General features: G+C 44.6%; 1 protein-coding gene across 3 annotated transcripts; it reads right to left on the bottom strand.

Moving 5' to 3' along the window:
- Positions 1-10,032: 10,032 nt before the first annotated feature.
- On the bottom strand, positions 10,033-12,576 carry p2ry4 (pyrimidinergic receptor P2Y4). 3 transcript variants are annotated; one of them, XM_042075335.1, is made up of 2 exons: positions 12,286-12,576; positions 10,033-11,656 (listed from the first exon to the last, which is right to left on the bottom strand). In XM_042075335.1, exon 2 carries the CDS (start codon positions 11,654-11,656, stop codon positions 10,574-10,576), a length of 1,083 nt encoding a protein of 360 aa, XP_041931269.1. In that variant the 5' UTR covers positions 12,286-12,576; the 3' UTR covers positions 10,033-10,573. The 3 variants fall into 3 exon arrangements, with proteins under 3 accessions (XP_041931269.1, XP_041931268.1, XP_041931267.1); XM_042075334.1 differs by having other exon boundaries at positions 10,033-11,659; positions 12,227-12,575; XM_042075333.1 differs by having other exon boundaries at positions 10,033-11,659; positions 12,286-12,573.
- Between the last annotated feature and the right edge of the window lie 1,125 nt (positions 12,577-13,701).

The following is a 13,701-nucleotide window of genomic DNA, read 5'->3' as shown; positions in this document are numbered from 1 at the left end:
ACACACACACACACACACCTGCAAACTGGCCTTTACATCCCTGCCACATCTGTGTTTACATCTCTCACTATGCAGAAACACTATGACATGTTGTTACTTCCATTCCCCGTCCTGAGGCCAACATGTAAATGCTCCATAATCTCCACCATGCTGCTGCCATTAATGATCAGCTCATACAGAAGCTGGAGTGACCGGACCACCTCTAGGCAAGGAAAAAGAAAATCAGCTGGTGGGCAAAAACTACAATTCCCAAACGGTGGATTAGGGAAACCCACGGCCAGCATGAGATCAGAGCATTAAGATGAAGATAAGGCTTTTAGATACAAAGAGCACCTGAGCTTGGCTCTCATTCTCCTCAGTCACTCCAAGACAAACTGAGAGAAGTAGCTATCAGAGTGGTGCTTGGGGGCACAGACAATTAGTTTAATGCATTTTAGATTCTAGCACATTACATTAAGCTATGGTAAAGTGCACAGCAAGTGTCAAGTGTGAGCTGTAAAAATGGAATGGATTGTAGTGAATGAGTGCAAATGTGTGTTTGGGGTGGACTTGGGAAAGGGCCAAATGTTTATTCAGGTTTCTAAGCTAATTGCAGGCTCCTATTTCATGCACTTCATTCATCTGCCAACCTCACATTTCCCCTTCGCTCCTGATGTTCTCCTCTCTCATTGGGCGTCTCCTTTATATCACAATGCGTCCTCATTTTATGATATTTTACATAAACTGTTTCCTTAAACCAAAGCAAAAACAAAACAAACAAAAAACGGGTCATTCCAAAAAAAAAAAGTTGTTCAGATTTAATCTGTGATTTTATGGCGACCTTTGTTGCACCACATCCTTTAGGCAGTTGTACACACACCACTGAACAGGCTGGTGCCATCAGATCAAGGGAGGATGAGAAGCTGTCTGTCTGGCGCAGAGGAGCATGAACTGAAGACTCTTCAAGTCCCATTACGGGCGCGGTGACCTTGAGCCCAGACTGCACGCTGCCTGTCTCTCCATGCCAGTCATGGCTTCAGTGAAAGCCACTTGTTTTTCATGAGCCCATGAGAGCGAGACTCAGTGGCAAATCAGCCTAAAGCGTCGGCTGCCACCCCTCTCCGCGCGGAGCTGAGCTGAGCTGAATGGGCTTCAATATTTGTGTGTTTCACGTGGGGCCTCCTCCATGCCAACTGCAGTGTTCCACTTTGACCTCTCCTGCTCCTCAACATCATCTCGGGACAAAACTCTCCCTAAAGCTGCATTGTGGGTTTGTAGTTGTTTGAGACTGTCCTTGTCTCTTTCTGTGTCTCCTAACCTATGCCACCACAAACTCCATGTTTGTACCACACCAGCTATCCAGTCTTTAAGATTCCCAGTGCCATTTTTTGCTCTCTGCTGCTTCATCACACCGCGTGCTCGTGCTTTCTCCTCCCAAGTCTATACTCTATGTCTTCAGAACATGACCTTGTGTCTGTCTCCATCATTTACTGGCTATGGCTTGCTTGATATTGCTTCTTATTGATATTTATTTCTACAATGTTCTCTGACTCAATCTTCACACTCACCTTGAGCTCATTGACCCTCCTGGTTTTTCCTTTTCTTCAGTGCTGTTTATCTTTTTCCTCCACAGTTCTTTTATTCCTGACTTGTTAAGAATCTTTTGCTCAAGGTAAGCACCAAAATCTGTGCTTCATACCTTGCACCTTGCTTTACTGAAAGGATCAAGGTTGGTCCATTGGCTTTCCATAATGTACAAAACACTAAAGAAACAATGTGTGCCGTAAGTTAGTGATAGTATATGCTGACAAAATAAATGAAACCAGTTTATTTTTCTTATTGGTCTTTAGTGCAGGGATTTTCCTAATAAATAGCATGATTATAAATGTACCGGTAATATCTTGCTACTTCTGAACCATTTATCATGCAAAATTTAATACAAAGAACTGACCTTCAAAAATGACAGTCTGCTGAAAAATAAAAGGCTAAATATACAGGGGGAAAGTATGTCTAATCAAATCTATTTGAATAATGTGGGCATTTTTTGAAAAGCGTAGTTATATTGCCTTCCTTGCTGGAATTGACATTCAGAAAGTGCATGTCTTGGGAAAATAAGTGTACGCTGTTGAAACTTATTTCTCACTCACTGCAGCATAGCAACAGCTACAGACATAAATAAACATACATTGTGTTGGGGGTCTGAGGTGGACAACAGTGAATCTGATTTGCAAAGCCAAAATATGAGAGTGGGTAAACGAGCTTGTGTGTGTGTGAAATGCGTGTGTGTGTGTGTGTGTGTGTGTGTGTGTGTGTGTGTGTGTGTGTGTGCGTGCGTGTGTGTGTGTGTGTGCGTGTGTGTTGGAGGTGTTCTGCTGAGGGCAAACACACTGTTTGAGAGGTGGTGTTGGAATTACCTGCGCCAGATAATGGCAATGCATTAGATTAACTTTCTCCTCCTTAAATGCGACACATTTAGGTAATCTTGTCCCCCCCAAAAAAACATGTCAATGGTTGAAAAGCAGCTCTCGCGCTATCAGAAGCCTCTGGTCCCGTCGCACTGATGCAGCAGGCAAGACGCTCCCGTCGACTGTCAAAACGCACGCTGCGATCTAGTTATAATATAATTGAATTTTCATATCAGAGGGGAGCAGAGTCCTAGCAGACAATAGGAGTGCTGAGTCCTCTCTGATATTGGCACAGGCCCTTTGCCACGCGCATGAAATCAGTATGTTAATGTTCCACAGAGGGGCTCCTTTTTAAGGCCACTTGTGCGTCTGCAATGTACCACCAATGTGGTTTCATTAAAAAAAATGCAACTATTGATAAGTAGGCAGCCAGCACAACCCTTGGACTCAACCCCCCTCTACACACACACTCACTCTCTCTCTCTCTCTCTCTCTCTCCTTCTCTCTCTCTCCCACACACACACACACACATCCCCCACCACCCTTTCCTTTACCAACAGCAAGCCTTCAGACACCCATGCACCCCTCAGCACCTCCTCACCACACACACACACACACACACACACACACACACACTGTCCCCCACCACCCAGCCTGCACTCCATTATTAAAATTGTAATTTATTTTTTCCCGCTCAGAATGACAGCTTGCTTTCTCTTCTCAGCAGTAGGCAGTGAATCACTGCGCTTTAATTACTTCCCTAACTTCGCTGACCCTGCGAGCGGCTGCCTTCCCAGAGAGAAAATGGGGCCCTGACAAAAGGCTCCCGCGCTGGCGGCCACTCCTGGGCTCCTGTTTTTTTTTTCAAGATGCAGAAATTTATCAAGCGCTGGGATTTTGTATGATTTTGTTACCATTTCACCTACTATCTTTCCTGAGCAACCTCAGCAACCCCCCCCCCCCCCCCCCCCCCCCATACACACACACACACACACACACACACACACACACACACACACACCACCCGGCAACCATTCCTCTTTCTCTTCAACCTCCACCCTAAACACACACACACACACACACACACACACACACACACACACACACACACACACACACACAAACACACACAAACAAATCACTCCCTAACTCCCCCTGTATGTGCAGAAAGTTTTCCCATTAACTCAACACAATCACCCCAGCAGTCTACCTGCTGTGTATGTGTGGGTGGCTAAAGGCGTGTGGCTACTTCAGTGTCCGTATACACTACCACTGACCCCAAGCACTTCCAGCCGGCTCCAGCCCCTGCGAGCTGTGGTCCACCCCGTGGAGAGAGAGAGAGCAGGGGCCGGTGCAGGGCAGTTGGGCCACAAGGCCAGGATCAGCAGCGTTGAAAGAGCCTCTTGATCTCCCTTGCGGCCTTTGGCCCACAAAAGGTCAGGGTCAAGCTGACCATGAAAGGTCCTGTTCCTCAAAGCCATTCACACATAGAGTCCACGACCGGACTAATGGCAGTGTCCTCTGGCCACAGGTCAAACATGAGTGAACTGCCCCTAATAGGCTCAGGTCAGCCAGTCTTAGTGAGTACACAGAGAGAATACACACTGAATAAGGGACAGTGCAGCCTGTGGCAACAACCATATAAACAACCATGGAACTGAGCAACATCATGTATCGCTGTGATCTGCAGACCACTGCCTGGAATCCACATGAGTTCTGGCCTGTACTGTAGGAACCATCCTGAGCCTCAAACATGTCCACCACACCAATACGGCCCCTTTCTGCTTTGCTCTAACCCCATGGCCCCTGTTTGCATGGCTTATTAAGGTTGCTAATATGGTGTAATCCCCCCTATCGCTCTCACCTTCTCGCTGTTCCATCTCAGCTCTGTTGGAGAAGTGAGGCTGGGCTGCTGCTGGTGGCTGGGTGGTGGTGGCGGTGGTGGCAGTGGTGGTGTTGACGGTCTGATAATTGAATGAGCGATTATCCCTCCCATTATTAGACAATGATACAGAAAGCGCTGCCATATGTCTGGAATATTAATGAGAGGCTGCGGAGACTCAGATAAGCGCGGGGGCTTGCGCCGTGGCGCTGCAGGGGTTAAAACAATTTGCTGGCGGTGTGCGGCCCCAGACGCCTCTCACTGTGGTAATCCTCCTCCCACTGCCCTCCCTCCCTCCCGCGCCACACACCGCGCCGCGCCACCTGCCTCCCAGGTTCAGTGTCGCCCGGCGCCCACGGCCTGCCCGCTCTCGTGCCTGGGCTGACCTTGCTGTTGCTCCTGGAGCAAACATGCCATTGTTAGACGGAGGTCACTAAAGGCCATCATGAAGGTTGAAGGCTTTCATCACCATGGACCGACCTTCACAATAGACTGTGTCAATATTTTATGTCGGCTATAATGGGGTTAAACCTCAAGATAATTCTTAAATGTTTATTCTGAACAGACATTTCCCTTAAAATGACTTTAAATGTGTCCTCATTTAAAAACAAAAATGCTGTCAGTGCAACACAGATATAACTACATTGTGTCCCTATGTCCTCTCACTTATTTTTCTGCCTCTCTCTCTCTCCCTCTCTATCTCTCTTTATCTCTGCCTCTCTCTCTCTCTCTCTCTCTTTCTCTTTATCTCTCTCTGTCTCTCTGAGCGGCAGCGGAGCAGAAGCAGGTAAAACATTTAGGCAGCAACAGCCCTCTGAATCTTCATGCCAATCAACAACTAACATCTATTAGCAATCGGAAAGCAATATTTCCCTTTTCTCCTGGGCCATGAATGTGCGCGGCGTGCTGAAGTACCTTATCATTGGTCTGATGGCCAGAGAAAGGGCCCGTTTCCATGGCGACCATGAAAGCCAATGGATTCCTTTTCAGGGGGATAATGAACTTCTCTCCTCTTTTATGTCACTCCTCCACTCGGCTTCCTCGCACTCAGATTAGAGCCTAATCCACGCGTCCTTGAAAGCCGCCATTTAATATGACAATATGCAGAATATGACAAACAGCTGCAGAAAGGGCTAAATTAGCAGAGTCAACTGACATTTAGGCAAATATATGACACAGAGAGCCTAGCCACACAGAGCGGCTTTTGTCAGGACATGCGCAGGAATCACTCCACATGCCCCTTTGTTTAGATGGTGAACCTGCAGCAGACCCTCCAACACTAGCTTTGGTTTAGGACAGATAACCAGGCAGCATCAGAGAGTGCTGCCCTCAATGACTGACCTCCCATATGCAATGCAGTTGATTTCCTTATCTACAAATGATGACTTCTTACCTCAACCAAATCATCTTGGGGCATTTGCAACTCATGCTGTTTATGCAAAATCTGAAGTGCCTTTGCTCTGAGCCAGATGACATGCAACCAAATCTCCATGCATTACATTATGGCTTAAGGTCTGGCTTCACTTGTAAACGATAAAGAAATAACCTGAAATGTGTTTATGTCATAAAAATGTTTCACTAATTGAGAACTATGTATGCTTTTCGTAAAACATGTTTATGACAAAATGGGAAATTAAAATAGCACATTCACATGCCAGCCACAATATTTTTGGATGAATTAGTTGAATTAACTATTGGGGAAAGTATACCTTCTAAAAGTTGTTATTTATTATACCTAGTACAGACGGAAGACTGTATTGTATACATTTATTCTAACCTTCGTGTATAATATTAGCGAGATCAACACTGCTTTTCATTTTATACAGTGAAGAATACAGGTTTATAATGACCAATACAGGTAATGTATACAATGTGTACATCCATCTGAATCTACAGTTGGACGACTGTATAGTAAAGTTGGATACCACAGACAAACTTATATTCCAGGTCACTACGGTGCCATATTCCATAATAGTACAAAACATTCAGGTGCTGCCTCCACAGACATTGCCACATGGCCTGTATTACAGAGAAGGTTTTTTTTTAAAAAAAAAAGATCTGAACAATATTTCATATTAGATACATTTATGTTTACGCTGGAAAACGTTCTTCATTTTATTCACACAAGGCCGAAGGCAAGTAAAAAGAAGGTATGCTATTGATGTTTAAATGGACTGCTATTTCCAGCTGAACTGTTCTCTGGACTTTGCTTTTCACATGTCACATAAAGCACTGAGGCAGCAGGAGAAATGTACAAATCCATATGAGGACAAGGATAAAAACACTCCCAGCAATCATATGAGGACAAGGATAAGAACACTCCCAGCAATCATTTACTCTATACTGCAGTGTGTGCAATATGTCAGCATTATTCTCATTTACGGGAGATTTTCTTCCCCTGCTGATCAATGCCTATTCACTAAGTCTGCATGTACCAAGTGAGAATATATGCAGTATAGTTTCTAATTACTGACCCTTTCAGTCAAGTACAACTATGTGAACATAGTCAACACTGTTTTCCACAAAGTAAATGACTGCAACAGGTTTAGTAAATGTAGCAGTGAGCCATTAACTGTTGCCTGGAACAAGAGGGACATCTAGTGGTCAAATGAAGTCAGATCCAAAACAATCACAGGCTGATCCTCCTCAACTCCACTTCCCTACGACGCCCATGAATTCCTACATTTCATAAAGTACACATAATGTTATTTCAAAGGCATGTTGGGCTAATAGCCAGTAGAAATGCAGGAATGGAAACCAGGAAAAAATAACTTACTTACAAAACCTTTAAGACTTACTTACAAAACCCACCTAGAAGAAAGAGAAAATGAACACACAATAAATACATAACATAGAAACAATACACAAATAAATTATAATGCAAATATATAATTAAATTTATAGTGGTGGTGAAGCATTTGTACATTATTTAGGCTGCAGCTTTTAACCCATTCTAGATGAAGCATGGTGTAATGAGTAAATATAATTTCAGATACTTATCACTGGTCAACTGCTGATAAGCATGATTGTGATTTATCTGCTTGTAATCTGGTGATGTTAGAAAGGTATGTCCACATTTCCTCTTGGCCTGGCGAGAGTAAGGAGGAAGGTACTCTTAGGTTGCAGCCTTATTTTAGCCACAGAATTCCCCCTGAACACTAACATCCATGTTAGGGTCGGCTTAGTTGTAGATTGGACATCAAATATCCTACATTTCCCAGAGGACCATGGAACATTCGCGTTGCTATATTTCCTGCACTGAAATAATGAGAGCTCAGATGAAACGATACGGTTCCAGACAGAGCACTTCCTTGTGTTGCTCTCTCCATTCTCCTGCTTCCTCCCATTGCGTTCACCCTGCTTTAGGCACCACACCCACCCCAGAGTGGCACCCACTGCTTTCTCAGACACTCCAGTATGTCTTGGCATCTTTGTCGACTGTCAGAGTTCACATCAGGTTATCTCAGGCTCAGTCTCACCAAAGGGATGCTCTCATGGAAGAGATTGTCCACCCCTGGTCAAATGGTATGTTATATGAAGAGAAGAGTGAGCACAGGATGCACTGAAGGGAATACAGCTAAAGGTCACACATGCTTTTTATCATTCTAAGTAGGCAGATCAGGGTTAGATCAAAATATTTCAACACAATCCAGCGTCAATCCACCAACTTGTTGCATTATGTTAACAAGTCCTGTGGACTGCCTACTTTAAAATAGATTATTTTGGCCACAGTGGCAAAAATGCATGTTTGAAGATAAACGGGTGCAGAATTTCATGATCTGAACACCTCTCCAACTAAGCAGTCATGCTTGAGGCTTCTCCTGCAACAGTGGCATGGGGAACATTTCACTGGTGGAGAGAGGAATGAAATAAATGAAATGCCAGTCAATTCTGAGAGGAATCATTTACATGTAAAAAAGCTGAGGAATGAAAACAGGACACTGATGCTAAACACACCTTAAGGTGATAACAAATGAGTTGGCTTTCTAACTGTAATCAAAAGTCTGTTGAAAGACCTCAAGAAACCGTGCATGCAAGACGGTCCAAGAATCTCACAAAACTAGAAGCCTTTTTGCCAGGAGGAATGGATAAAACTCCCTCGGTGTTTGATCAGTTTGATAAAGTTCGATTAGCCAAAAGGGCATTTATACTGACCATACAGGCTGCTACAACTTATTCCATGATCTTTTGGAGAGTCTTCAGGAAATCTTTCACTGATTTAAACAGACATTTGAACAGGGGTGTCAAACCTGGCATGCCACTCCAAACTCCTTAAAAGCCCTACCTAATGTCTCAGTACCTTCCATTAGGACTTGCTCTATGCTATTTCAAACACACATGACCTAATCACCCTCACTTGATTTAACCTGAAGGGAATGTAGCACCCAGTAGCTTCTATAACACTTACAGGACAACACTAGAAACATGAAAAATACAATTATGAGATGATGGTCTATTCACTAACCCTCCAGTCCACTGTGATGCAGTGCACAAGTGGAATCAGTGCAATGAGATGTTTTGGTAAGAGAGTGTCCCTGGGGATAGTGCAAGAGTGAACAGCACAAAGTTATCAGTCAAAGAAAGTTGGTGCCGGCACACAAGGAAGCCAACACAGTTATTCATAAGATTTCAAATGTGTGCTACATGTTGATTTTTATTTGCATAAAATCCCATTGTTCTGTGAAAATGTGAAATTAAATGGAAATGAATTGGAGACGATGACACAGTCAAAGGAATAATGCCTTGTTTATTATTCAAAAATGATTACATACATATGGCTCACATATATTTTGTTTAAGATAACAAATGAAATGGCACTGGCCTCTTGGACATGTGTATACCTAATCCAGGTGACAAACAAAATATTATGTATTGCTATGAATAATGTTACCTCAGTTTCCAAATGGATAAGGGAAAATCCCTATTGTTGGTTAACTAAAGCTACTGAATGTAGAGAGCAGAAATCTGGAGGTGCTCAAAGGCCCCACCCTCTCCACAGTCTCCACAGACACAACACAGCTGTGTGCTTTCCTGACTCAATGGTAAAAACAGCTGGAGGGGCCCCGGAGGGACCTCGGGAATCTTTGTGGAACTGGGCCTGTTACTATCGACAATACACAGTCAACATCACGACCAGGGACTCAGGACTACTGCACACCCACTCCCCACCGCACCCACCCATCCACACACTCACACATACACAACACACACACACTCACACACACATACACACACTCACACACATACACACACTCACACACATACACAACACACACACACTCACACACACATACAGACACTCACACACATACACAACACACACACTCACACACACACATACACAACACACACACACCCACACACACACTCACACACACTCACACACACATACACAACACACACACACCCACACACACACTCACACACACTCACACACACATCACACACACACCTCCCATTTTCCTATCTCCAACATTTCCCAAGATGCCATGTTTAATCTGTAACATGAGCTGTGGATCCACTCCGTTCCGACCACAAATCTGAATCTGAATTGGTTGTGTTGTTACGTCCTCTTGTGTTGGCAACAGTTTCTTCACATTCAAAATGCTCAATTTCCTTGCAGCTTTTCACTGCACAATGCTTAGCACTGTCTGTCTGAATGCCCCGATAAAGAACTTTGGCAAGGCACCATTATGCATGAGAAGATTATAATGACTTTGTGCTTCAGACAGAAGCTTTCAGACTCAGTATACAACGGGCTCTGTGTTGGAATTTCTCAGTGGCAGCAGTAGGCGACTACATTTCACCTCAGAGGGACAAAGGGGCCGTTTTGTCTACCAGCCGTAGTGAGATGAAGTGGTCAGCCCAAAAAGAGCAACTGCAGTGCGGCAATCACTCAAAGCCTGCCTGTGTGTGGCCGGCGCTCTCCTATAGATGTGGTGGTTTTAGCTGGCTTTTATGCCCGCAGTGCTGTGCCCCTTAGTCATATAAACAGACCTGACAACAATTGGAAAGAGGTTAGATGCACACACAGGATGTGGTTAGGTGAAAAGCGTTTCAGCGTTCTTGGACAGTTTGCCTGTATTTTGGGTGCCTTGTATTGTTTACAACAGCGCCGATGGCTGCTCTCCTTTTGGGCTGAACTTCTGAGGGCTGAGATGTGGATGGCGTGCTGAGGCTGGTCTCAGCACACTTGATTAGCAGCCCACAAGCGGCACCAGACCTCAGAGCGGCTCCTTCGCCACCGCCGCTGGGTGCGTTCCAGGCCCAGCGGTGTGTCTTCTGAGTTTGTGCAGAGTTTGTGGAGCTACCGCTCTGACTTGGGGCTTTCTTTGGCCTCCGCATTCTTGTAGACCAGAGCAATGTCATTCTTGTTGTTGTTGGACGGCGTCTGCTGATAGGCTGCGGAGCGCGAGTTGGTGGTCTGCCGGGTGAACGCGCGCAGCAGCCTGGAGCGGTAGTGGTCGCCCGCCAGGAAGTAAAGGATGGGGTCCAGGCAGCTGTTGACGCTGGCGAGAGGGCGCGTGATCTTGTAGGCAAAGTTGACCACGTTGAGAAACGGACAGTCCGCGTCCAAGAACCTGTAGATGTAGTAGAGGGTGCGGGTGATGTGGAAGGGGACGAAGCACACGGCAAACACCACCAGCACCACCACGATGAGCTTGATGGATTTGGTGCGGGAGGAGTTGCCCTGCTGACTTGAGGACAGCCCTTTGCGGGGCCTGCACAGTGCCCGGGCCATCAGACAGTAGCACACCATGATCACAATGAAGGGGATGACGAACAGCAGCACCATGACCACGGAGCTGTAGGTGAGGAAGTAGTGGAAGTCCTCGGGTCGTGTTGTGTCGTGGCACAGGGTGTCGTTGTCACGTCGAGTGGTGGTGACAAATATGAGCTTGGGCACCAGGCATAGCGTGATGGCCACCCACACCGTGAAACACACCAGGTGGGCATGACGGGGCTTTATCATGGTGAGGGCGCGGATCGGGTGGCAGATGCCCAGGTAACGGTGGACGCTGATGCAGGTGAGGAACAAGATGCTGCTGTAGAGGTTGGCGTAGAACAGGAAGCGGACCATCTTGCAGGTGACCACACCGAAGGGCCAGTGGCTGCGGTTGGCATAGTAGTAAATGAGCGTTGGCAACGAGAGCACATAGAGGGTGTCCGACAGGGCGAGGTGGAACATGTACACCGTACTGGCGCTCCATGGCCGCATCTTAGTTATAAACATCCACATGGCTAGGGAGTTTAGTGCCAGCCCCACTACAAACACCAGCCCATAGGACACGGGCAGCAGGATATACTTAAAGTCCTCTTCAAAGCGGCAGGTTTTGTTGACCACACTCATTGTAGTCAAATGTGGTGTGAGCGAAGTGTAGGAGTTCATCTTCTGATTTAAAAAAAAAAAAACACAACTGAGTTGGTCACAGCTCTAATGCGAAAACCTCCTGAACTTCAACATATTTTGATATATACACACACAGCACATTTAAATATCCACCTACATTTACGAAAAAGAAGTAGCCTATAAGTTATTTTTCGTAAGGGTAGGCTCAGTTCCTTTTGGTGCTATTCGAAACCTGAAACCGAAATTCCTCAAAATCTGTAATTGACAACATTCCCTGTAAGAGTAGTTACTACAACGGAATAACCATATTATGCTGTATTTGTAGCATCAATATGCATCATACAAACCCTTATGTACTTTTAGGCTAAACAATTGTACTACAAGTGAATTATGAAAATGTCGAAAAGTCAATGTATTTTCACATCTCCGTATTTTATCTTCGAATTAGCTCAATATTGACCTCTATTGCACTCTGGAATTAATTCAAGCGACAACTAAATAAACGATGACTATTTGTTAGAGAAATTAACACATGCTTCGGACGCGCAACACAACACTCATCGGTTAAATGGCGCTGGAGAGGACTCCAGGCGACAGTTAGATGTTTACCTTTTTTGAGATCTTTGTTTTTCATAAATGTTAAATCCAACATAGAATTAATCACATACCTCTGAAGCATGTGGTCGTGTTTACCCACTCATCCGAGTTTGCACTGATATATGCCTGCATGACTGAGTTGGTAAGCTGGATATGAGCGCCGCATGTCCTCCCCTCCTGTTCTTCTGTGGACCGCCCCTACTCTGTTCTTAGACAAAACTTTCTGCACGCTTTTAATAGGCTACTGCTACAGTCCGGAATGTCGGCTATACGGTGAAGAGAACTAGCATACATATTTACCCATCTTCTGCGTAATAGCTGGACATGTTCCATGTAAATGTATGTTGCAGTTTCATTCTCGCATGCATATTGCACATATACAGTTTAGCACAATTCTATCAGTGTTTTGTGAGAATAAAGTACCTGTCATTCGCCAAATAGGAAACTACTGGCCGATGTTGTCTCATAGCCTATATAAAATATCTCTCTGAATGAACTAGGTTACCTAAATGCTGTAAGTTTGGAAAGCCATAAGCCAGCACTTTCTCTTACTCTATGTATGTATGAGACCCAAACAAGCACATAGTGGGCTATGCTCACTGTGACAGCAAGAGGACAAATGCTTGAGTGTCCATCTATTCTTAGGCAGCACAGTCACCCAGTGTTTGTGGTGAAGTTAATATTTAGTAACAGGGTTCCATTTGAGTACAACAGGTGATCAATATTAGGCCAAGCCATGTGGGGCAGTATAGAGGGATTTTAAAGGGCCAAATAGGGGCCTAAGGGAAAATAGTATTGTTTCTATATTCTACTTATTTTATAGATGAGATTCAAGAGTAAACTCTTGAAAGCATTATATTCTTACCCACAATTAACATTTGTCAAATCCTCCGTATTTACATTGTATTGTATGTCGCTGCTCTAAAGAAGGAGCTTTTTTTGATATAAAGTCAGTAAATAACACTTATGGTCAAATTAACCCCGCACACCCGGGTATCAACCGAAATGCTTTACACCCAAGAGACACTGACAAGGATGAATGAATAGCAAGAGGATTTCCTTCATGTGCACATAGTGAGAAGGGCAAAGCCCCACAAACACAGATCTGTATCTCTCCATCTTTGTGGACTGAAGCATAACAGGATGTCTGTTAAGACGGTTTTCCAGTGCTAAGTGAGAGTTCATACATTCTTATCAGGTAGTTTATGATCCATTAGGACTGTGATTTTTCCAGAAAATACTGTAGACATTTCCGCTTCGTTTGACCCCCACTGTTTCTTTCTGATAGTCTAGCCAAACAAAGTTCAATGTCATTGTATAAGATGACATTCTACAGTGAATAGAGATCTTGAGAACATTTTCCATCTGTTGTATATTATGAGCGCTTGGCTGAGCCAGTTGCCTATCCAAACAAACTATCTTGCTTTTGTTTGTGCCAATATGTGGGTTTAGAGAGCCTAGAACCATTGTAGTCAAGTGCACACATG

The sequence above is a fragment of the Alosa sapidissima genome, chromosome 20 (assembly GCF_018492685.1).
Source record: "Alosa sapidissima isolate fAloSap1 chromosome 20, fAloSap1.pri, whole genome shotgun sequence".
Taxonomy (NCBI): domain Eukaryota; kingdom Metazoa; phylum Chordata; class Actinopteri; order Clupeiformes; family Clupeidae; genus Alosa; species Alosa sapidissima.
The sequence above is the reverse complement of the archived record's forward strand: the minus strand, read 5'-3'. Positions and strand labels throughout refer to the sequence as shown.